Source organism: Ascaphus truei, chromosome 1 (assembly GCF_040206685.1).
Source record: "Ascaphus truei isolate aAscTru1 chromosome 1, aAscTru1.hap1, whole genome shotgun sequence".
Lineage (NCBI taxonomy): Eukaryota > Metazoa > Chordata > Amphibia > Anura > Ascaphidae > Ascaphus > Ascaphus truei.
This window is the reverse complement of record NC_134483.1, coordinates 158,354,753-158,381,700: the sequence shown is the minus strand read 5'-3', so window position 1 is coordinate 158,381,700 and position 26,948 is coordinate 158,354,753. Positions and strand designations below refer to the sequence as shown.

At 43.9% G+C, this 26,948-nt stretch overlaps 1 protein-coding gene across 1 annotated transcript in view; it reads left to right on the top strand.

Annotated features, from left to right (window-relative positions):
- KDM4C (lysine demethylase 4C) overlaps positions 1–26,948 on the top strand; it is a 418,437-nt gene that overhangs the window by 376,311 nt on the left and 15,178 nt on the right. Inside the window, exons 18-20 of the mRNA XM_075596483.1 lie at positions 5,645–5,830; positions 9,471–9,641; positions 23,947–24,066. Of these exons, the coding sequence (XP_075452598.1) occupies positions 5,645–5,830; positions 9,471–9,641; positions 23,947–24,066 (477 nt within the window). The remainder of the gene's footprint in view (positions 1–5,644; positions 5,831–9,470; positions 9,642–23,946; positions 24,067–26,948) is intronic.

The window sequence follows — 26,948 nt, the reverse complement described above, 5'->3', positions numbered from 1 at the left end:
AGACTCCATTAGGTACCCAAAGAGCTAAACGCTGACATACTTATTGACTATTAAGGAGGTTCTGGACTTGGAGACTTATGCAAGCAATGCCGCATTAGTCTTTTCTTGGTCTGAGCACCAAATCCTATTGGACTGTATTCTGCAGCTTTAAAAAAATAACAAAAAACAGTTTTGGGGAAACTGTTGCTTTATAAGCATATCTACAGGACTGAATATTTGCAAATGTTCAGAGTAGTTAAAAGATCTATGTGCCGTATATGCCTTAATTTTCTCTTGAAATTATTAGCCTTATTTCTTGCTCTTGTACAGAATTATTATATTTTGAAAACTTTTTGCCATTTTTACACTTACTGTATTCTTTTTTTATCCTCGCATTGTTTATTTAATGTTGCAGCTCGTATTCTGTGGACTAATACACAGGCAACATTACATAAATATAGAATGATAACATCAATTGGAATTTCATGTGGCAAGCAGGGCCAAAGAGTCATGGTGGCAAGTACAAATGTAGTCCTCATTGTTCCCAGTATTAACGCAACATATTCCGTTATACCTCGAGTTTCCATACAATTCAGTGACGTGATGCTGCAGAATATCACAACATATCCTGGCAAATCTCCCCCAGAGGGAGCAATAAAGTCTACTAGATCTGTACAAAGCCTCTGTTTCCGACAGACTCCATTACACAATAGAATCTCTGCAGTGCTTAAGAGGAAGCTGGTAACAACCAGGCCCAGGTCGAAGTTACACTCCAGTTTGCATAGCTTACCCCCACTCCTCCAGGCATAATAGAGGAGACAGAAACAAGGAAGCAAGAGAGCATGAATGATGTATAGGGGAGCCCATGAGAGGGGCATGGGGTTGAAGAATAGAGAAGCAAGTTGATAAAGCAAAGAAATAGAGCGACACGTGGTAAAGGAGATAGTAGGAAAGAAGCAGTGGGTGTCAATGAAGGGAAATCATTATTTGTATTACAAATGCTTTTGTACGGTATGTGTATTTGGGGGAGGAGAAGGGGGGTCTTCTTGGCAGTGCTTTTTTAATGAAATTAGTCCTGGCCGCAAGGGAATATTTTGCCAGCCTTATTGGCAATCGCTCTGATTTGATTTCCTTTGTTTAAAATATTCTTGCACAGACCAAAAGCAAAAGGTACAAAGAGGTATTACGGTTTATTTCCATCTGGGGCACCTATAGTGCTTTTGAGTAGTCAGGCTGTATTTTATAACTTGTCTGTTTTAAATAGCAAACACGTGTATATATATATATTTTTTTTTTATACCATATTTCAAATCCTAGTTTGTAAACCAAATGTTATATCTTTGATACTCAGCATATTGTATGTTTCTCAGAACATTTTTACTATGTAATTGTTAAATGTGATATTGGCACAGTCGCTTCTGAGTGAGATGCAAACCATCTGTAAACGTACATAGGCAAAATATTCAAAGCTCATCAAAGTTGCAATGACACATTCTGAGCATTGCTGCACTGTGGTCTCTGGCTTTGGAAGAAAGGGGAAACATGTCTTTGCCATTCTGATTCTTCAGAAAGACTGGTACAAAATTCTGATTTTATGTGTTTATGTTCAATAAAAATAATCTATTAATGTAGCAATATGCCACAGGTTTCTTCCAGCCTATTATATAAAATGTTGCTCGTCTAACTGGGATTTGAGACTTTCGTTGGATTAAATCAGTGTTTTTTTTAACCTTTTTCTGATTAAGGGACCCTATAATAATACTGTGAATTTCTGAGAAACCCCTCTAGTAACATTTCTGAGATTATATACATTGTAAATACTTCTGTATTTTGTACAATTTTCAAATGACCTGAAAATTGCAGGGAACTGTTATGGGATGCCCGGGGAACTCATGGGTTCCTAGGAACCCCTGTTGAAAAACACTGGATTAGATGCACGCATGACCAATATGGGGACCTTTGTATTCAGTGGCAAAGCATTTATATTACGCATGTCCTACAGGACTGTCTAGGACATTTCTCCACGACCAAAACGCAGCCGGTGTTCCACTGCAGGGACATTTTGATGCGGGACACTTTGCCTTGATGTCCGCCGCTTGCTCGACCTGACAAATCAGGTCTGCCGCACCCAATCACCAACTCCGACAAATGAATTCTTAAATGTACTGCGCAAAACTGCTACAATGCCAAGACAGGCCAATCCGAAGCACCATCTTTAAATGTCCCAGATAGACATACAGTATCTAGGCATTGTAGCGGACATTTACACATGCGGTTGCTGGAGCGTCAGACCTGGCTTGTGGGGTCGGGTACGCGACCGGACATCGCAGCGAAGTGTCCCGCTGCGAGCTGCCCTGTAATAATAATAATTGTTTGTTTTTGTATAGCGCTGCTAGTTCAAAGAGACATTTGCAGACACAGTCCCTGCCCCGTAGAGCTTACAATCTGTTTTTTTTTTTGGTGCCTGAGGCAGAGGGAGATAAAGGTCACAAAGAACTGACACTGGGAATTGAACTAGGATCCCCTGCTTCAAACTCTGTGCCCATCAGTGTCTTTACTCACTGAGCCACTCCTCCCTGTGGCGAAGTGTCCTGGTGGCGGAGCACGAGCGGCGGTTTGGTCGTGGCCAAACGTCCCATTCCCCTTCAGGAGATGCTTATAGTATTCTGTATGGTGCTTCGCCTCATTTTGCAGATTTGAACTGTCCTCGGGGCTATTCATGAAACTTCGGCTGTGCCAATCCGGAAATTCCCACTAGAGGCAACGGGAGTCTCCGTGCGATAATTTCCCTATTAGGCACTATCGCCGTTTAATGAATAACCCCCGTAGTGCTAGATTACTTACAGTATGCACGTGCCATTCACTAAAGTATGATACCTGTGATATCGGTTAAAAGTAATTAAAACTTTCAATTGATCTTACTCTCATTCTTCAGTGTCTCCACAAACCTTGTGGAACTAATTCACAAAAAGCACAATTCTTCTGGGCCACAATTGGCCCTAAAATCCACATATTAAAAAAAATCTTCAACCAAACAGTATGACCCAACCCATGGCATCTTCACTTTTGCAGACCCACATAAATTCAAAAATCTAAATTTAAAGCACAGCAATTCCCTGTGTCTTTAGTCTTTATTTTTTATTTTTTTCATTCTTCTTAATGTTGTTCCCTCAGTTGCCAGATTCTAACAGCTGTGAATGTGAGTTAGTGTTTTTTTTATAGTAGATCCCACCTCCTTGCATCTGGGCAGCAACAATTGTAAAGAGAGGGGTTGACGGCGGCTCTAGGTTTTGCAGGGAACGAGGCAAAAAATGAAAAAGGGGACCCGGACTGCAGCTTTGATCACCCTGCCAGCCACACAGCACACCACAGAGTTTAAGCTGCTAAATTGCAATTGACTTGTAACTCTAGAATGTTCCCCCTCAGCTCGGCGTGAGGCCTCAGTGAGGAGGTAGGGGCTGCTGCCGCGTTGGACCCACTTCACTCTGACAAACAATTGTATGATCGCCATGCCCTAAGTAGCCGTCAATGCCCTGAGCTACCTCTCAACAGTTAGAAGCAGGGACTTTATGGAGCAACAGCTCCCATGAAGATTGAGCAAAGGAAGAGAGCTGCAATGTATGGAAGGATTTAGAAAATACTACACAATATACTGTATAAGTTTGTGTGTCATTGTCCATGCATTGCATGGTGTTTAACCCTCAGGGACCTGTTAACCACAGAGATGCCATGTTTTATAGGCCCCTATGAGAGGATCAAGGTAGTTGGTGCTAGGGGTGTTGGGGAATGTAATAACCCCTTAGACCTACGTGACCCTTCCTAGCTAACCACTTAAGATGCCAAGAGGTCAATATATTGAAATGTTGCATGAACATCTGCATGTTAATTTTTTGGGGGAAGAGGAGTTACTATTTACTTCTTTGGTGCAACAAGAGCACTCAAGACATTCCTTTCTAATGCATTTGTCACCACTTTAGCATCAAAGAGGTTAAACCCTTTTGCTACCATTGGGTACTGCAATGATTATTTATATTTGTATGTGGGTTTTGGGCATTAATGAAGGAAATTGCAAGTGTCTATCACAGGTCTCCTTCATTATCACCAATCGCACGTGTGCAAATTAGCTCCCTATCGCATGCTTCATTCTTAGTGAACAGGGCGTTAAACAGACTATAATATTTGGCTCTTGTTATTCTCATGCCAAATATTATCGCCCACTTAACAGCCTTAGCCGCCTTGGTGTTCATCTATGAATTTACTCCTTTTTGTAGTCTACTTAATTACTAAATAATTTTATTTGTCTTCTTGCTTGCATTTTCTGTTAACTAATCCTTATGTTGTTGTTATAATGCTTTTCATACCTGTGACTTGGAATTTGTGTTTTTGTTCTATATAAACTATTTAATCAATTCTCCTATGAGTCTGTTAACTCTGAAATAGTTAACACATAATTTAATAATTGTTAACCATCATAGTGAATGGAAATTACTAATGCGTGATCACATACAGTAATACCTTTTTAATCAAATACATGGTTTTATGATGAGCAAAACATGCATTTTTGCTAGGTACTATCCTGGTGGTACTGTTAATATTTGAGTTTAGAATGTATTGAACTATGTAGAAAAAAATTTTTGTCACAGGAGTTAATTGTAAGATTGTGAATATGGTAATATTGATATGGTTAGCAGCACACATAACTGCACTGATTTATCTTTGATTCCAGATCATGTTTTTGTGTCAGATTCTGTAACTTTAAGTACTGTAGATCATTTACAATCCAATCTTTATCATTGATCTACAGTATACTAGTTTGGAGTGACATTGGTAACATGTAATGCATGATACAGTACAGATGAGGCCTAGTTACAAAGTTGGAAGCAACTAAAATGTATTTGCACATATTACAGGGAATCATTTGAATTTTTAAGAGGTTTTCAAAGTGCCGCCTTACAGTTAGTGCACAATAATTAGTAAGGCCCGTATCGGGTCTATTAGAATCAAGTAGCTGTCTGAATGGCCCTTTAAACACAGGTCAGAGTACAAATCAATAGATGAGGTTAGATACAGAAAAACTATAGTCTAAAAAATATTTGAAGAATATATTTTTTGAATGTTTCTTCAACCCCTTTGATGGCAAGCACACCCTCAGTATTTATCAAACAATATGGACCAAACCTACAGACATTCCTGAAGACTGTGCTACAGAAAGGCTGAGCATGAGCAGCTACTGTCTCAGTAATCTGATATTAGAGAATCAATTAATCCAACTGTCATAAAAATAACAGCAAGCTGCAATCTTTTTTGAAAGTACTACAGAATAAAGATGTTGCTGTGGAAAAAATAAATCGCGGCTTGTGTAAATAAATAAAAAAATATCTTTATGTAGGAAAGTGTACTCTTAATTGTAAATGGGGTATTACATATAGATCTATTAGAAAATTAGGTTTTTGTGTTGGACCGATTTTGTTTCCTCCTTACAACAAATCAAGCTTATTTTCTATCTCCACCAACAGCTATCATTTAGTCCCTTTAAAAACTAAAAATGAAAATGATCCTTGTAAGTGTGTGCGCCCAATTAACACAACTGTGATTTTGCAAAGTATACATTCACCTTGTACATTGTCATTCATTCAGGTTTTTTCCCTCTGCTTCTCTCGTATAGAAATGTATTTTCTGCCGACAAAGGATTAAGAAGGTTTCTGGAGCTTGCATCCAGTGCTCCTATGGGCGCTGCCCAACATCCTTCCATGTGACCTGCGCTCATGCTGCTGGCGTCCTGATGGAGCCCGATGATTGGCCCTTTGTCGTGTACATCACATGCTTCAGGCACATGATCAATCAGAACGTGGTGAGGACATTTTCTCTTAGCAACGTTCTCATTACATCGATTTGAAATCTTCCAGACCATGGCCACAACATTTCTGAGTGATGACTGTTCTCACCGTGTTTCTAAATCTCTGTCATTTTTATTAGTAATGAAGTCGGCTATGTAGCAGAGCTCTAGGCGGATAGAGGGATGTTTTTGAAGATGCTAAAAATAATTCCGATTTTTAACTCCTTTTAAATGTTTAGCAGTTGATACTGTAAAGAAGCACTTTCCCCAAAACTAGCCTTCAAGCAATGTACACATTAAAATAAGATATATATTTTTTAAATGACCGCATCAATAATCATGAGAGGAGTACTTTTCTATTATTTCGTTGGATTTACAGAGCGTTTTCCTAGCATTGTTTTAAGCTAACCTATTTCTGATGTTTGTTTAACATGGGATAATTAAGGGAATAAAATGACATCTTGTCTACAGAAAAAGTGTAATCTCCTTTGGAAAGTGGAAGCTATTTGAAATATGACTAGTTCAAAAAATTTGACCTACCAATTCACTAAAGTCACCTGTTTGTTTTTGTTAAATTAAAAGTGCAAAATAAGAATCGTATGTCCATTACAGTTACATCAAGTTATAATGTAGGATATTTGGTAAAGCTGTAGCATTATGGTCACTTATTTAAAGAATGATCATTGAGAATTAATCGATCCCATTGAATGTGGTATGTTTTAGTAGGTTTTGATAACTTTTAGGTGGACCAGAAAGACCGTTCTACATGGTTTGATCGTGTGTACATGAAGATATCTTTGATATTTGAGATCTATGATGTATGAGAGCTCTGTATAGGCAGTCACAACTATTAAAGACCTTTCTTGTTGGTAGATTAGAATAGAAGGTGATCATGAATTTACAAATTCCAGTACCAATATTACTAAAATAACCTTGCACTCCATATAAAAGCAAATTATAAAGGGTTTATCATGCGCAAGATTTGTACAGAACATGCAGAAATTACATAATTTTTAACACCACTTACAATTTTTAACACTTGTGTGTTGACTGGTATAGAGAATCAACAATCTTTGCAAAGTAAGTTTTAGGATTTAAAAGTGGCAACATTTCAGTAAGCCCCACTCTTAGGCTGCGTCCATAGAAGGACAGGCAGCGCTGAGGCGTGCGGACGCTCCGCGATGAGCCCCGTCATCCTCAATGAGGATGTCTTGAGACGGGGCTCCCGCGAGCGTCCGAAGGCGTGCTGAGGCGCAGGGATTTTCAGCCGACAGCGGGACCTGTTTCTGAGCGTGCTGAAAACCTCCAATCAGAGCGAAGCAGTGTAAACGGCGCCGTGCCGCTCCTCCCCCCGCCTCCCAATCGCGCACGCTGGCTCGTCTGCTAGTTAATGCAATCGCTTCTGATTGCACAGACGAGAGTTAGCGCGGAGGAGGGCGGCTCCCCCCTCTATGGACGCAGCCTTAGGATAAATACTAACACATTTCCAAGTAGAATATCTGGATACGAGTGAGAGGCGCCTGTTTTAATTACATGAGTTTGCATCCACTGCTAGTAAATCCCTCCAAACGCAGTGGGCAATTACTATTGCATTAAATGGATAGAGGGCTGCCTGGGTAGACACCACACACATACAGAATCAGCATAGCCAACATGGTGGTGATCTAATTTTGAGGCTTCTTCAGCTTATGATCTTTAAAGGTCAAGAGACTTTTTTTTTTAGAAGTGTGTAAAGTATCATACATTAAAGAATGTTCATTTTCAAGTGATTGCAATTTCTCTTCCCTTAAGCATTAAAGGCTTTAAGGTTATGATCCTTTTTTTACAACATCAACCACATTTATCAAAAAGTAATGTTACCAGCTGCCAGAAATCGTATTTAATATCAATGATTACAAATTCAGCAACACGGCTCCTATGTAATCCCAGCTGAATATTAAAACAATAACTCCTCAAAAATATTCCTCCAATGATCTAAAATACATGGCACTCTCTGTTATTTGTTATTGTTATAGAACAGTGATGCTATTGTCTTTAATTCTAAACGTGAGGGAAGCTGTGACTCTTCCAGTCCTATAGTAAAAAAAACTTTTTTTTTATCTTTAGACCCTCCACTGAGTTAAATATAAAAACACATTTTCCTCCTATCATGTAATACTACGAAACTTGCTGGTTTAAAAAAAAATATATATTTTTATAATATTGCTTGTGTTTTGCTTCTAATACAGTTTGTTGAATTCAATGGCATTTTAAATTCCTGATTTTAGGTCTGCTGGATCCTATTTCATAACAACTGTCTTCCCTGATCAAAAATGACATCCTTAAACATCCGTGCCCGTGTCTGTTCTGACAGGAAAATGCTTTCCCAGTTCGGGCAGTAAATTAGAAAGCGTTCCTATCAATATGTCTACTTGCAGATATGAAGTCTTACATTGTATACATGAAATACTGATTTCATACACTTAGTTTACAGCTTCATTTAACCCCTACAGTGACAGAGAATCCAATCACATTAAAATTCAGGGCAGCAGGCAGATCTCCCCGGGGTGCACGGTGTCTGTGAAATGAACCATGTAATAGTAAAAGGAGAGGTGCAGAGACGCAGAAATTCTGGAGGTGATGTCATATAACAAGAGAATAACAGGAGCGCTGCAGTTCCAAGTCTGCTGTATAAGATTAGAATCATTTCTAAATACAAAAACCACACAAAATTCAAATAGTCATGTACGTTGGGGGCTAATTAACCTTGCTTACAATATTAATATTTTCCTCGTAATACATGGGGTGAACAATGACTGTTATCTTGAGGACGCAAAACAATTCAATTTTAACCTCTTCAAAATGTTTATTTTTTATTTTTTTATCTGTAATTTAAATAATCGCATTGCATAATCCACAAGACTAGTACAGGCACAGCAAGCTCAGTGTGTAGTCTGCTCGCTTTGCAGCTGGAGGTCTACAAATAAATGGAAAAACCTCAATTTTACATCCAGCTCATTTCATACACACTGACTCATACATATATCACCACTCTAAAAACAAGATGTACGTATTAATGTGTAGTACTTTACTTGTGTGTGTGTGTGTGTGTGTGTGTGTATATATATATATATATATATATATATATATATATATATATATATATATATATACTGTATACGTGTGTGTGTATGTATATAATATATATATATATATATATATAATTATATACATACACATACGTGTGTGTGTGTGTGTGTGTGTGTGTGTGTGTGTGTGTGTGTGTGTGTGTGTGTGTGTGTGTGTGTATATATATATATATATATATATATATATATACACACATATATATACATACATATACATATACATATACATACATTTATATATACACACACACACACGAAGCAGACTTCATTGGCCCCCTTGATAACGCCACATATCACATTATAAACGGAATATCCGTTTCCTCAATGGCAATTTTAACGCAAAATATCACAGAATAATGCATCATAATGGGCCAGTGGGACCAATAACATTTGCTATATCTGTATATACAGTATCAAAAAAATGGTATGCTGGAGTGAGAAATGTGGTTTTTTTTTTAAATACAATTTAGCAGTTGTGCCCTGTGATATTATTCCACTTTCTTTATTTTTCATTTCTTGTGTTATAGAGAAGCAAAGTGACAGAGAAGAAAGTACCCGTTGGTCAGACAGTCATCGCAAAACATAGAAATACAAGATATTACAGCTGCAGGGTAACCCAAGTAACCTCACAAACCTTCTATGAAATAGTGTTTGACGACGGATCTACCAGCAAAGATACTTTTCCCGAAGACATTGTTGTAAGTGATTCAAAATGATTTGCAAAACTGTGCCCATGTTAACTGGTCAACCTTCATAGTTAAAATCATAAAATATTATATGGAAAAATATATTGACTCTTCAAAACAGGCATTTCAATAAATTGGGTCCACATTTACTAAAGGTGCTACAGTATGCCATAAGACACCCTTCCTGTTTCAGAAGAGACCTTAGTGCCCATTGACTTGAGTGGACTGTAAGGTGTATCCAAATGCTAAAAGGTGTCTCTTTTGCAGAGCAATGATTCGTATGGCCCTGTGTCTGTTATACTGTATCCACTATGGAATTAAAACCAAATAAATTGAACAAAGCCCTAACTAAACTGCAACAATGTAAATGTAAATAATTTAAAAATATATATATATATATATCGACAAAATATAAAGTAGATAATTCACATGAAAAAAATCATAAACCAGAGCTGACACCCATGTCTCCCAACTTTTGGGAAATAGCCCTTTATGACGGATATTTCATAATCCATTGTTTGTACAATATTTATTGTCTTGTACAGTTGATTTTCCCTCACTATCACCAGTGAGGTGGTGTGCAGGGCTATGTAGGTTTATCTGTTATAGCTATGTAACTGTGTTTTCCCCACCCGATGGGAGATTCTGCCATTACAGCGTTTGTGGTGCATGCTACCTACCTGCAGGCTGAGTCGTCCGCCGATGTTTGTGGGGACACAGGACAAGCTTTTGGGGTACATGCCCGACATATATCTCTAGTGGTACAGCGCCTCCATCTGCAACAGGCTCCAGATGTACAGTATAGAGGTGATCTCCTACGGTAGAACACAATCCCCTCTCCTTTCCCAGAAAGATCACACACCAGGCAGGAGGTACAGTATTATAACTGGGACGGTTTATTCTGTTCAGCTCAATGCAGTCACAGCAGGCCTCTGCCCTATGCAGTCTCTGGTGTTGTATCCAGTTGTAGGATGGTCCCTGGACTTGTACTATGGGTCAAGGGCCCCCGCAGCAGTCCATGCTCTTTCCTGATCCTCGATCAGGGGAAAGGTGCATACTCTCCCCCAAGGGGAAGAGGAACAGGGAAGGACAGTATTCAGGCAACCTGTGTGTGACCTGCCTCTCAAGTGGGGAGAGGAACTCATTAAATTTGGGCGGCAATCCCCTTAAGTACAGCAAGGAGGAGGGCATCAGGTCTGACCCAGGATTGGGTGAACCCAGGCCTGGCTCCAGCTCCCTTCTCCCCCCCCCCCTCCCTGTCACTCAAGGGCACTGCTGGGAGAGGGGAAAACCAATGATAAGTACTGGCAGGCCTCTTCTTACCAGGGCTTACTGCCAGTGAGGGCAGAATCGTAGCCAAGAACCAGTCCTGGCTACATCTACTTACAGAAGTCAGCAAAGTGATTGTTTTGGACACATTGTTGCTGTTTGTCCAGCTAGAAAACGTATATTTGATTACAAGGCACAGCATCTGAAAACTTGGTTCCTTTGCATCACTAAACTATTAAACGAATGTATATTAGATCAGTGGTGTGAAAGATTTTCTGGGGGATGGGGGTCGCGGCGTTTAGAGGCCCACGCTCTTCCCCAAAGCATTTAAATGAAATGCCAGGGGAGCATCCGCGTGGCCTTTGTAAGATCCCTTACCTTGTCTCCGATGGCTTCTGGCAACGCCAGGGTAACGTGGCGTCAAATCGTGCCATAGCAACGTGCGTCAAATGACGACACGTGACCCCATTTGACACTGGGTATTTGGTATGGGGGGGAGGGGGCGCGAGCATAGGGTCCGGGAGGCGGGTGGGGGGGATGCAGCACAGAAAGTTTGCCCGCACCTGTGCTGGAAGAAACCGGACAGAAACTGCATCTGGGACAGTACAAGTGAAGGAACATCAGATGAAATATAGGGCACTTATTACATGTTTGTAGTCGTACACTTGAGCCGTTTGACCTTGGATGCGGTTTCTTTCTTCTTTTTTTTTTTTAACTAAATGCATATTTAGCTGCTCTGATTAGGAGCAGGTGAATATTTAACGAGTGAGTAAAAAAAATGTAAAACTCAATTTTAAGCTTAGTAGGTTTTCCGCACATTTGCAGCACAGATGGTAGGGTGCTTTCATTGTTGCTTAATTGCATATGACAGTCGAAATTAAGAGACTGCAGTTAAGAAACTTTCATGCCAATTTTTATTTTACAGATTTGTTTTTATATTTACAAATGTAAACATTTTGTTTTGAAAGAGCAGTAGCACACATTGTTTATGTGGTTATAGTCATTACATCTAGGCTTTTAAAAAATGTACCGTATGAATATAATGGAGATTGAATATATTAAACAGGAAGAAACTGTTGTCTAAGCAGCAAGTACGTACTGACTATGAAGACACAGGGTACAATATTGTGGTAGTACTAAGCTGAATAATAGACTAAAGCTGGTACATTCCAGGCATTATTGAGATCTCTGCTCTCTGATTGGTTAAAAGTCCAGGCATTATCCAATCAGTAATGGCCCGGAATTTGTGGCACCCTGCCAAGTTTTTCAGCCAATCGGCTTTCAGTTTTCATTCACAGAGTGAAATTTGCTCTTAGACAGGGGAGGTGATTGGACAGAAGGCACCAGCAAGGTACTGACTCCTCCCCCACCCTGCCTGCAGAGAGCTCCGCACAGGAGAGTGAGGGGAAAGGTTTGTGTGTCTGCTGTGTATTTTGTGGGTGTAAAGGGGGCCAGCGGAGTGTTTTATTAGTGTGTATCATCTGTTGGTGGGTGTTTTGTGGGGTAGAGGCGGCAGCAGAGTCTCTATGGCAAGCATGTCAAACTCAAATGCTAACAAGAGCCAAATAAACAAGGTTTAAGTCTAGGTGGGCCGCAAAAAAAACAAACTTAAATTTTCATAGAAACGTAGTTTTATTTCGAAAAGTAGTGTGTGTGTGTGTGTGTGTGTGTGTGTGTGTGTGTGTGTGTGTGTGTGTGTGTGTGTGTGTGTGTGTGTAACTAAACACACACACACACACTGACGGTACACACATGCATACACTGATAGCACACATACACTAACACACACACACTGGCGGCACATACACTGACGACACACATACATTGACGGCACACACACACACACACTGACGGGATACACACACACGCTGACAGCAGTCACACACATACTGGCAAGACACTCACATACTGACAGCACACTCACACCCACACATACTGATGGCACACACACTCACTCTGACGGCACGCGCACACACACACTGACTGCGCACACGGACACTGACGGCGTGCACACGGACACTGACGACGCACACGCACACGGGCACTGACGACGCACACGCACACGAGCACTGACGGCGCACGGGCACTGACGGCACGCACGCACATGGACCCTGACGGCGCGCACGCACACGGACCCTGGCGGCGCGCACGCACACGGACCCTGGCGGCGCGCACGCACACGGACCCTGGCGGCGCGCACGCACACGGACCCTGGCGGCGCGCACGCACACGGACCCTGGCGGCGCGCACGCACACGGACCCTGACGGCGCGCACGCACACGGACCCTGACGGCACGCACGCACGCACACGGACCCTGACGGCGCGCACGCACACGGAGCCTGACGGCGCGCACGCACCCTGACGGCGCGCACGCACACGGACTCTGACGGTGCGCACTCTGACGGGGCACACACATACACACACACATACACACACACACACACACATTCACTGACGGGGCACACACACACACACACACATTCACTGATGGGGCACACACACACATTCACTGATGGGGCACACACACACACATTCACTGACGGGGCACACACACACACACACATTCACTGATGGGGCACACACACACACACACATTCACTGATGGGGCACACACACACACACACATTCACTGATGGGGCACACACACACACATTCACTGACGGGGCACACACACACACACACACATTCACTGACGGGGCACACACATTCACTGACGGGGCGCACACACACACACATTCACTGACGGGGCACACACACACACACACATTCACTGACGGGACACACACACACATTCACTGACGGGGCACACACGCACATTCACTGACGGGGCACACACACATACATTCACTGACGGGGCACACACACACACATTCACTGACGGGGCACACACACACACATTCACTGACGGGGCACACACACACACATTCACTGACGGGGCACACACACACACTCACTGACGGGGCACACACACACATTCACTGACGGGGCACACACTGACGACACATATTAACACACCCTGTACCCCAGAATCCTGGATCACTCCTACTTGCCCCACACCCAGCCCCTGTACACCTGTGCCGCCCGCGCTATGCTTCTATCCCCTCCCCTTTTGACTCGCACAAAGGCAGCGCTTATAGTGCTGGCAACGCGACGTCGCGGTAAAACCAATGTATTGCTGCTGTCGCTTGCACTTATAGTAGAAGCGGCGCGACGGCTTGGTCGCGATCGCTGGAAGTCAATTTGATTTTTACAGAGACTGCAGCCTGACGTAACCGTCGCATCGCTGTCGCCGGCACTATAAGCGCAGCCTAAGCTGTGAGGCAGTGACTGACCTGTGAGTCACCGTGGGTTTTGTTTAGCTTGCCCTTAAAGCAGCTTCCGGAATGTAAGCTGAAGAATGCTGTTGTCGATCGTGGTAGTGACTGACATGTTGTTGAAGGCTATTATGGGAAGCAAGTATATGGTACAGGAACTTTTTGTTCTTATGGGAAAAGGCGTTCTTTTTCCGGAGTGGAGTTGATTATACTGTACTTTATAAGAAAACTTGTAATTTGAAGATTAGAAACTGAAACAAGAAGTTAATGTACTGTATACATGAGTACAAGGCTTTTGTGACTTTGGGCAATTCAACTCATCTGTCTGACTTCATCCCCAGAAATCAGATTGCGAGCTCCTCTGGGCAGCGAATCATTGTACCTCTTGTATTAGATATGTAGCCCCCTGCAAACAGCACAGGCTATACCTATCTTCCTTCTGCTGTGGTAAGTCCTGTTAAGATCAGGCACCAGTAATCATCCTGGGTTTTTCCCCCCTTATAGCCCTATCCTGAATGATAGACGCAGGCCTGGACTCTGCTGCAGGCGTGAGCATGAGGGGAGGTCCTGTTGACATCACGAGGGGCGGGGCTAGCTCTATATTTAGTAGCCAACTCCGGTAAGTAGTCTTCTTCGTGTGAGAGAGAGTTCTTCTTCGTTCGAGATTAGTCAGAGTCTGGAGTTGCCGGTTAGTTATGCCGGGAGTATGCAGTGCCGCTAACAGGCCATGAGTCAAGAAATCCTGCGGATCGGACCGAGGATTTGGAGAGAAGTACGGTTTCCCCTTCGCAGAGTGCAGGCGAAAGGAGAGTGTACAGAATCAGCGTCTTTTAAGTAGAGCTGATAGAGTTATAGACTTGGTGGACCAATGCCCTCACCCTGCTGCCAGGGGTGATGGGGAGAATCCAAGACCCACCGCGAGGCTAACCTCGGGGGTGGGCCACGGGGTATTGAAGCCCTAGCTCAGACCATCCTGCCGGAAGAGTGACTTGGAGGGAAGGAGAGGAGGAATTATCTGGGCGAAGACGAGTGGCGTATAACCCGTCCTGGCTATTGTGTTGCGGCTGTTGGACGCCTTTATCGTTGGGATATTGTTGCGTTGTCAAATAAAGAGACTATTCTTCATCCGTAAAGACTGTGTGTGACTTGGAAAGTACTACCCTGGGACCCAAGGGGTTCTTCTATACCGGTCCTGTCCCATATTCCTGGGAGTATAGAAGATGGAGGCGCTGCACCACTAAGAGATCATGGAGGCTACCATCCCAGAAGCCTGGTCCTGGCTCCCCCACAACATCGCGGGAAGCTCAGGCCCTCCTGTTCCTCACAGGTACGCACCACACCGCATGTAACCTACCCTCATGCACCCTAGACACCACCGTAGAGTCTGGGGGGGGGGGGGAAGCAGGGTTACAGATATATTTCTGCACATTAAATAGATATAACAAATAGCGATATTTGAAGTTGCGTGACCTGGAGTCTCTACAGATTTTTCTGTGCCCTGCTGCTTTTAATTCTCTTATCCCTGGACGCTTCCTAGTTAAAATATTCTAAACTAGGGGATCCAGGTAGCAAGAATGAGGTGGTTCCGCTCCAAGAAGGAAACTGCAGATTCCTGTCTCATAATTTTTTTTCAAATCTCTTTAAAGTAACTTCAACGTTTATAGCAATAGTTTTGTTTTTCATAAAGCAGGTATTTTGAAGTATATATATTTTTTCATCCAACCAGGAATTTAATATATACTAACCCAGGGGTGCGCAAAGTGGGGCGGGGGGCACGAGGATTTCCATGTGGGGGCGCGGCGGCTACAGAGGTCCCGGGCTCTCCCCCAAGGCACTTAAATTAAGTGCCGGGAGGACCGCACGAGGCCTCTGCAGCTTCTCCTACCTGATCTTCGTCCAATTACGCCGCGGAGTCACATGACGTCGCATGACCCCGTGACATCATTTGATGCCGGAGCGGGGGGTGCGAGCCGGGAGGTGAAAAGGCAGGGGGGGCATGGGGTCAAAACTTTGTGTACCCATGCAATAACCTAACATTTAACAAAAGAGACAGCTAGCATTAAGTGCATTAGGGGGAATGGAATTCTTTATATTTTAGCGTCATCCTCGGGACACTCTTTCTATTTTAGGGAGCTTGGGTTGAGTCACCTTTGCATCTCAACCGCAACATTTTATTTTGGATTTCATACAGGAAGAGCTGACTCAACATGTCAGTTCTCACACTGTATCACATCCCTTGGATCATTACCATTGCTGTTGTAGGCGAAGTCTTGAGAAATGTCACTGTTAAAACTCCAGCTGCATCATAATGATCTCCCTGAGAATACCTGGTCTCAGAATACATGTTAAGGCTTACCTTAACAATTATAATAATGCATTGAAAGGAGACTCTTTTACCTAAAGCTATCTCCCCATAACAAGGATCATTTAGCATAACCATATTTAGACAAACAAAATATACTGCACCTGTATATAATGGCATGATTTATACTTTCATGTGATGCATTGAAGAGGCTGTGCCACTTGGCACATAAACAAAAAACATTGTTAACATTTTGTAAACAATGTACCAAACTAATTAACTTCTTTTAACAAATTGAATTGTCTTTTATGGTGTACTTTAGTACACCTCTGTGACGGTGCTTGTCTCGAATCGGGGAGCGAACCCACAGGGCTGAGGTAGGGATGCAGAATAACCAACTAGAGCCCAGGAGATCAGGGCTGGCGGCAGTAGTGCAGAATCTAGGCGACCGGCAAGAGGTCAGGGTCACGGTCTGGGGTCAGCAACAAAGGAATCCACATGGCGAAAGGGAAAGGTGTGACAGCGAAGACCAACAGGAGCTGCAAAACTTAGAAAATTGCTTGGCGACTCCCACTGGGAATTGCAGCCTTATATAGCAGGCTGCCAGTAAACAAAATGGCTGAACTGAGCAAAAAGGGCAGGCAACCTGGAAACCCGAACTGCAGCAAAACCCGGTACGCATCAGGCAAATCCTTACAACCTCTACATATGTTTTACTTTTTTTAATAATTCATTCTAGTTTATTTTCTTTCCTAAGGCTACGCTTATAGCGACGTCGATGTCATGCTGCGATCGCTGGAAAAATCAAATTGAGATGACTTCCAGCAATCGCGACCAAGCCGTCGCTCCGTCGTGTGTTCACTTTGCGCTAACTATAAGCGCACGCGACGGCGGCAATGCATTTGTTTTGACGAGCTGTCGCCGTCACTAAGTGCAGCATAATGTACAAATGGAATACTTTCGGTGTGGTCGTGCTAAAGCGGGAAGCACTAATACCTGCATGTTATAAATTGTAAGTGTCTTGGGGCAGGAACCTCCTTCCTATTTCTCCGTTTGTCTTAACATATACATATATACTCTCTTGTCATACAATATTATTGCCCTCACTCTCAGATTGTTCTGCGCTGCGGAATATGTTGGCGCCATACAAATACAAGATAATACAAAGCGCTATTGATCTTTTGTTGAAAAAAATGTCTAAATCATTGAGGCTTCTCCTTCAAGAACATGTATACAAATCTGTGTTTTGAAATTTTCCTGGAAATTACTTCCTACAATGCACACCCAGATGAGTTCTTTAATAAAGATAATAATAACGTACATATAAGATGCTAAAGCCACAATGAATCACTTTCCTGAATAGTTTGCAACCTCATTTTAAGTATATTTCAACGCTCTAAAACCTCAATGACATTAGACACACTCATTTCTTCTATCTAAATATTCTTAAATGGCACAAAGCTCATTTGCAAGTGTGGTCATCACCTGGGAAATGATATCATCAATTGAATTGCTTTTGTGCATTAGAGTGGCTGTACAACAAATCAGGAATGCCTTTACGTGCTTTATTTGATTATTTGAAACTTAATGCAGTATGTAAAACTTGTTTTCCTATCTTTCTGTTTCTCTCGTTATAATTGTTCTGTTCAGTCCAATAAGGACCTTTTTGCTACATGAATTTTGTGCCCGGCCAGTCACATTCATACAGCACCCTAATTACTGTATGCTGTTTTACTCTCAATCATCGTGCCTATCTCTAATATTAGATTAATTTTAATACCAGGTAATGTCCCTTTCAACTTTCCAATATTTTTCAATAGATTAACATTTTAATTTTTTTTACCAATCCTCCAATAAAAAGATGATTTTTCCTAAAAGTTAAATCTTTCAGACAGTGCAGAAATCTATATATCTTAGTGAACATTCAAGTGTTCATTTGTGTATTGAAGCACATGATGCTGTTGGTTATCATTGTTGCCCTTTACATTCATTATGCACGCGCCCTGTAATGCACGTGTAGGATTTCATGCGTTTGTGCTTGGTTATCTTTCGTTTTTGTATTTTTGAGCAATATCAAAATAAAACATTTTTTAAATTAGAAGTATTACATTTATAAATATGTAAGCAGCAAATAGTATTTGTTTTTTACTGTAAATATGAAATGCAATCAGAAATACTTATTTGGTTTGATCATTTGAAGTAAATCAATGGTGAAGCTTTATACAATAATAAAAATGCTGAGGTTTTTGTCTTCTTCTGGTTGGCCACCCAAGAAGAGACTAATTTGTCACCAGAAAGATCATGGATGAGCTGAGGAAAATATTTGTCTCCTGCATAGATTTCATATTGATGTCCTGTGCAGAAGGGGTTTGTTGATGAGATATGTCCAAAAATGTCTTCATCACTTTGGGTAATGCTTTGGTAACTGCCACAAAGTGACATTTTTGAAGATATTAAAGTGCACCTTTTAAACAATGGAGTTATTTAGTTGCCAAATGTACCTATATATACACTATGTACACCCGCATTGGTGCGTAAATCCAGCATTAATCAAAAATAGTAGTAATACAGAACAGCGGGTGCAAACTAATTTATTAGGGCAGTGGTTTTCAACGATTTTGAAATTCTGGGGAACCTCGCCCCTGTCTCTCGTCCCCCCGTCTCCCACTTACACACTCTCCCACATACACACTCTCTCACACACACACACACACACACACACACACACACACACACACACACACACACACACACTCCCACACTCCCACTTACACACACCCACTTACACACACTCTCCCACTTACACACACACTCGCCCACTTACACACACACTCGCCCACTTACACACACACTCGCCCACTTACACACACACTCGCCCACTTACACACACACTCTCCCACTTACACACACACTCTCCCACTTACACACACACTCTCCCACTTACACACACACTCTCCCACTTGCTCAAACACACACACACACACTCTCCCACTTACACACCCTGTGTTAATGTGCGTGCGCCCGCCTCATCCTCTCTACCTCCTGTCAGCCGCGCTGACCGGAGCAGGCAGGGAGAGGAAGCATAGAAGAGTGACCTGGTGGCTTCCGGGGTACAGCTACATGGGGTGCCGCCACGACGCCGGTCTTGGAACAGCATGGAAGAGTCCCGGCTCTCTCTCCACCCCTCCCCCTCCTGGCGCCGTGGAACCACTGAGGGGTGTTCGCGGAACACCAGGGTTCATTGGAACCCTAGTTGAAAACTGCCCTAGGGCAACAGTAAATATATTCCGAGAGCAGCCTTCAGAGGTACAGATGCATGGGGGTGTTGTTTGAACTAACATTTTGATCGTTGTAAATCAGGGGTGGGGAACGTCCGGCCCGCGGGCCGCATAAGGCCCACAAAATGATTTGGTCCGGCTCCCGTGCGGCCCTGCCCTTTATATTTAAAAAAATAAATAATAATAATATAAAAAAAATGGCAGCGATTCCACATGCGCAGAGCAGAGGGCAAGCAGGGTGTCCGGTCTGCTGCCTGTGAGCCCGCTCCCCCCCTCTTCCCAACTTGGGACTGAGGGCGGGGAAGCCCCAACCCAGCATCCCCCGCGCTGTGCTGACCTGCGCACTACCAGAGGACAGCCAGTGCGGGGTTTACAGTGAGCAGTGCGGCTCTGCACTCGGCTGTCAGCTCAACCCGAGAAGCCCAAGCCACTGCAGGCTCTGCTGGAGGGGAGAGGAAAGGGGGGAGAGGAGAGGAAGGGGGGGAGGAGAGGAAGGGGGAGGAGAGGAAGGGAGTGACGGCAAACAAGCTGAGGAACTTCCTTCTGGGACAGCATGCTTTAGGTAGGAAGAGCTGCACTGTATCAATAGTCAGTCTGGCCACACCTCCCTGTTTATGGGAGAGAATCTCAGGCTTAGCTAAGTGTGTGTGTGTGTGTGTGTGTGTGTGTGTGTGTGTGTGTGTGTGTGTGTGTGTGTGTGTGTGTGTGTGTGTGTGTGTATATATATGTGTCTGTGTCTGTCTGAGTGTGTGTGTGTGTGTGTGTGTCTGAGAGTGTGTGTGTCTGGGTGTGTGTGTGTCTGAGTGTGTGTGTGTCTGTCTGTCTGTCTGAGAGTGTGTGTGTGTGTGTGTGTGTGTGTGTGTGTGTGTGTGTGTGTGTATGTGTCTGAGAGTGTGTGTGTCTGAGTGTGTGTGTCTGAGAGTGTGTGTGTCTGAGAGTGTGTGTGTCTGAGAGTGAGTGAGTCTGAGAGTGGGTGAGTGGGTCTGAGAGTGAGTGGGTCTGAGAGTGAGTGGGTCTGAGAGTCTGAGAGTGGGTGAGTGTGGGTCTGAGAGTGGGTGAGTGTGGGTCTGAGAGTGGGTGAGTGTGGGTCTGAGAGTGGGTGAGTGTGGGTCTGAGAGTGAGTGGGTCTGAGTCTGATTTCCGTCCCCCTGCCCGGTGTGTGTGTGTGTGTGTGTGTGTGTGTGTGTGTGTGTGTGTGTGTGTGTGTGTGTACGTGTGCAGACACCAACCCGCAGTCAGTCATAGTCACCCACCACCCAAGAGTCAGTCAGTCACCCAAAGAGATCCAGTTTCAGTCATCACATTAGTGGTGAGTTAATTAAATGTTTGACCAAATATAGCAGGCTAATTTTTAAGTTGATAATTTTGTATGGCCCTCGAATGATTTTATAAATATTAAAATGGCCCTTGGCAGAAAAAAGGTTCCCCACCCCTGTTGTAAATGGACATTTTTTATTTATAAGGACTGAAATGTTTATTTAATAAACCTTACATGTATCTATATCTCTGAAGTTTCAGAATCCTAGTGGGAGATTTAACCCTACAATCCTTGATGAGAAATGACTGATTTTACTTCGTTTGTGAACGTAGTGTATGAGTTTCACAATCCTTTAAAGCAGTAACTCATCATGCTTGCATATATCTGTATATTGTTTTGTGTACAGGGTTATTTTGTTGTGGGTAAACTCAGGAAAACAGTACCAGCACCCTTTGTGGGAGTTATAAGAGTAATACATGTGGCTTTTGTTTTGTATATTCTCTACATCGTGTGTTCATCTAATTTTACATATGTGTAGGCATTTCTTTTGTAGAATTTAGATTTATTAAATGGCATTGAGCAATCAAAGAATATGCCCTGTTATGTAGAGCACTAATTTATTTATTTTATTTTTATTTTATTAAATATTTTACCAGTAAGTAATACATTGAGAGTTACCTCTCATTTTAAAGTATGTTCTGGGCATAGAGTTAAAATGACAAATAGTACATGGTTACAAATACAGTTACATAAATGAACATGGTATACATTATATACAATACAGTGCATGTACAGTTAAAGATAATATATATTATGGGCATACTGTATGTAACAGTTACAGACCAGATTAAAATGTGAGACAGCCTTTGGATTGAAAGAACTTAAACTGGTGGTGGATGTGAGAATCTCCGGTAGGTTGTTCCAGTTTTCGGGTGCACGGTAAGAGAAGGAGGAACGGCCGGATACTTTGTTGAGCCTTGGGACCATGAACAGTCTTTTGGAGTCTGATCTCAGGTGATAAATGCTGCATGTGGTAGGGGTGAGGAGCTTGTTCAGGTAGCTGGGTAGCTTGCCCATGAAGAATTTAAAGGCAAGACAGGAAAGGTGAACTTTGCGCCTAGACTCAAGTGATGACCAATCAAGTTCTTTGAGCATTTCGCAGTGATGTGTGTTGTTGTTGCATTGGAGAACAAAATGGCATATTGAATTGTAGAGGGTGTCTAGTTTGCTAAGGTGGGTTTGGGGTGCCGATCCGTATACTAAGGAACGCAAACACAGGGTTTTGTGTTCCATTCACCAGGTATGATGTCAGGAAGTGTGTAACGCCTGTATGCTCGCAGACCTGGCCAGTCCCCAGTACTGAGGTGGGTAAGGGTATAACACGCACCCACAGCAGTGAGGGCGTGCCTGGAGTGTGGTAATTGCGTTGCCGGGCCTGGTGAGTAAGGGTTAACGTTATACTTGCTGAGTCCGGGGCGCCAGAGGTCGGAAGGTAGTTGTCCAAGAGCCAGAGTCCAGGGATAGGAGAGAGAAGCGTAGTGATGTCCGAAAGCCAAGGTTCAAGGGCAGGAGAAGGCAGCGTAGTCAAAGTCCAAAGCAGAGTTCAAGTTCAAACCAAGGGAATCCAAACAAGGGCAGGGACAGGAACCAGAGCTGAAATAGACAAGGGAGCTAGGCATAGACACTGCACACACAGGAGCTACAGGAAAGCTATGCAGAGCGAGGAAGTAGAGGACAGACTGGGGTTATAAAGAAGGGAGGACAAATAGCAGGAAGGGGTGGAGCAGGGGTTTGTCTGGGAGCTTGCAGGGATAGGTGTGTGAGAGTAGGGGAGGAGACAGGGAGGTAGTCTAGGGTAATGGCCTGTAAGCTACGAGGGGCGGAACCAGTATCAAGGGAGGATTGGTAAATAGAGCGGGTGCGCGTGCCCTCTGTAACGCGGTCACGTGCGTGCAATACGCGAGTGCCAGAGCGTGGGGGAAGCATCGCGGAGGAGGTGCTCGGCTGAAGGGTAAGAGGGGGAAGGAGCGGTGAGGGGACGGAGGTACGCCGAGGGGCGCGAGTCCCCTGACGGGAGACCAGGGACCGGGAACGCGCGCGCACAGTGGGAGAACCGCGCAAGTGCGCGGACCGTGAACGGGAGCGCGCAGAGCATACCGCAAGGGAGCAGGGCAGAGCGAGTCCCCCGATCAGTTACAAAGTGTAAGGATAAGAGCCTACAGGAAGTGACGTAGTATCTCTTCGTTTGGTGCCCATGTCCTATTGCAGATGCCCTGATTGGCTGTGAGAAGTAATATGTCTCTACAGGATTTGTTTTTGAAAGGCCTACTAATATCGTTTCTCAATTGATTTCTGTAATATGGTATGATTGAATGATTAAAACTAACTACAATTGAGTGCTGGTTTGAAGAATATTGTTTATTAGATCAACAAAAATTGTCATCTAGTGATTATGAAATTATTGGTAGTAGGGCTGGTATACGAACTAGACGTGGACAAATGCTTTTTCTACATTTCTTTATTTTAAGTTAAATTTGTGCTGTGCTTTCATTTGCAAAATTACATTTTCTTTGCATTATGGCACTTCTTTTTCCTATAAAAATACCACTGGTTGTGCATAAACATATAAAAAAAGATCCTTAGTATTTTACTCTGCATACTATTTATTTTTCTTTGTTTCTTTGTTTCTGTGTGTCTGCTTGGCAGATGTTCTATTGATTTGTCAAAAATGTGCCTTATTGTGCTACCTATAATAACCAAAATGGTGCATTTTCCTTCAGTCCGTATGTTTTTTCCCAAAATTGTAAGCAATGAAGTGCTTTATTCTCTAGACATAAATGCTTTCCCACTGTGACGTGAGCAATATTTTTGTATTTTTTTTTCCCGTTATTATAGAGCAGAGACTGCCTTAAGCTAGGTCCACCTGCAGAGGGAGAGGTTGTCCAGGTTAAATGGCCGGATGGCTTACTTTATGGAGCAAGATATCTTGGAATGAATGTGGTGCACATGTACCGGGTGAGTACCCTAAATTGCATTTTTATTGAACTCTATAACCTGTGATTTAAAAAAAAAATTTACATTTAATTAAGTTTGTTTATTTTGCTTTTAAGCGAACAATCCTAACATGTTATATAATTCAAATATACAATATTGTGGCGTTTAATGTAAAATATTTTCCTATTTCTTTTTGGAAGAACTCGGTAGACTAAGCCAAAGTCTTCTCTTCTGGAAGAGCATCGCAACTCCACAATAACTCAGCCACATTCCACAAATTCTCCCTTCGGCCTCAAGCCGAGGGAGTTGGAGAATGGCTGACTGATATGGCAGCTATAGAGAAGTAATCTACTAAAACCACAGACAACCATGACCAAAGGTTGTAAACTTCTAATAAAAAACACCACAGTGTGACTCCATATATTACGTTTTGAAAACATTTTAGATGTAGCCAGGTCCCCTTTCGGCCCCCCGTTGTTGCGCCTCTCCCCTCCCTACCTCCGCTGCTGCAGGGGTTAGTGTGGGTGGCGACAGGTTTGCCAGAAGCTCCAGCGGCCCTTTCTGCAGGGCACCACCATCTTGGGCCAGGTTGCACATGCGCGAGGAGCACCAGGAGTCGGTGGTGGCCAGTTGAGGGTTGCGCATGTGTAGTGTACAGCGTGCACGCGACGGCCCATACGCAAAGGTTCCGTGGGGACTACAAGCCCCATGGGGCTTGTGGGCGAGAGTAACGTGATGCCAGGGAGCCAATCGCGTGGCTAGATCTCCTTCAACAGGAGATAGTGGTTTCGCGCGCTGGAAGAAGAGTCAGTCGGAGCTGGAGTAAGGTAGGGGTAAGAGGTGTGTGTGCATGGGTCTGTGACCCTCTTCACTAGGCCAGATTCCCCCTAGGCCCCAGCTAGGCCCCGACTCACAGTATTAGCTTGTGACAGCTACAGGGACATGCTCTTAGACAGGAACCTTGCCCCTTGGCTAGTTATATGCCAGGGACACAGTTGTTACGCTGAGTGATCCTGACACTGGTGGTCTGTGATCAGACTACTGAGCTGAATCAGAGACTATCCTCACGGTGGGACACTCCAGTGGGATACCACCCCACACTGAGGAGGACGCACTGTGGAGGACATCGCTGGATCGCTGATCCCTTCTGATCCTTGTCTGCGCGCCTGGGTGCTGGAGCACCCGGCTGGTACCATTACAGAAAGTGCACCAACTGTAACTATACTTGGTGGGCCGCACGGTCACACACTGTGGGTTTGGGTGTGGACATTGAGGGACTTGGTTTCTCAGGACACGGTGTGGGTTACACGGTGGTGGGTACAGCTGTGCGTAGCGTATGGGTAGTTGTATCTTTAGTCATATAGAGTTATAAGACAATAATAGAGTATAAGATATATATGTGGTTCAGTAAAGGCCTTTCTATTTTATATGGAGTGTGTTTGTTGATTGGGTCCTGTGAGGGGTTCCTCCAACTACGTTGGGATCCCTCTCAGGTGGAGGTGCTGCATCAAGGTTGTAAGTATATCGCCCCAGGCTCTCTGTGACAGAGGCGTGGGCCCCTGTGAGCCAACAGGTTAAAAGCAGCACCCGTAGCCATCTTGTTAAGGGGAAACAGGGCTACATTTGGAGGCGCTGCTGAGATTCAGACCTGGGGTGCCCGAACTCAGTGAAATCATGTCACTTTCTCTCGCATTAACCTCAAGCTTGGAGGTGTATGAGTGGGCGGCAAAAACAAGTCCCGCCCCTACAAGCGTTTGCTTTTGGACAAGTCCCAGCTAACACCTCCTCTTATGACATATGTTTGCTGCTGGGTCAATACCCAGGCTTACAGGAGGCCAAAATCCTAGGCCGCCGCACAGACACAGATGGGGTATAGTGTTCAGTGTTAGTGACCGGGGGGGCAAGATTTAACAAAGGAAGGCGGTCCCTGCAATTTATGGCTCCCTGGAGCACTGAGTCAAGGGTGCCCCATTATCTACCCCGAAATGCCGGTAAAGTTGGAACCCCGTAGTCCTGGCACGGATTTACAGGAGGTTACTATGCGACTGTCGTCCTCACCCCCAGAGAGTCTTTGCGGTGACAACGCTAGTATCATATCCTGCTCCAACTGCAGTTCCAGTATAGGCAGCCCTAGCCCCCGCGGGGTGGGTGACACACAAATGTTGGCCCAGGCCATTCAGCGGCTGGGAGCCCCCAAGAATGAACCTCCTCCGCCACAACCGTATCGCAAGTTGAAAATCTTTTCAGGCATCAAACCTACACCTGCCGGCGAAGAGACCTTCGATGCCTGGAAGGATTACACCTTACAGGTCCTCGAGGAATGGTCCTGTCCAGACACGGTAAAACTACAAAAAATAATGGAATGCTTGCGGCCCCCTGCGTTCACCATGATAAAGTTGTACCGAGACCAACATACTGACGTCACAGCGCAAAAACTGATGGCGTCTTTGACCTGCATATACGGTGTAGAAGATGATGAAAGTGAGCTATGGTCCAAATACTATCACCTTCGTCAGAAAGAGGGGGAAGACCTATCTGATTTCAGCCAACGGATCCAGCTGATCTTGTGGGACTTACGTTCGCGCCAGATCATTAAGGCCCCTGAAGTGGATGATTATCGATGGAAACAATTTCTACGAGGGGCCATATCCTCACCCATCATATCGTTGTAATGATCTGGTGTTCGCTACTACAAGGAGAGCCGGCTACGCTGGAAGATCTGCTGGGCGTGGTGAAGGGGCATGAGGCCTACACCCAATTGCACCATCCCAAAAAGTTCAAAGAGGCCCGCAAGGATGAGGCGAAGGAGACAATGACTCCGAAAGCTAAGGGAGCCCAAGGTGAGAAGGATACTCCTGTAACCGAAGTGCCCGAGGCTACTCCCAAGACAGCTCAGCTCCTCG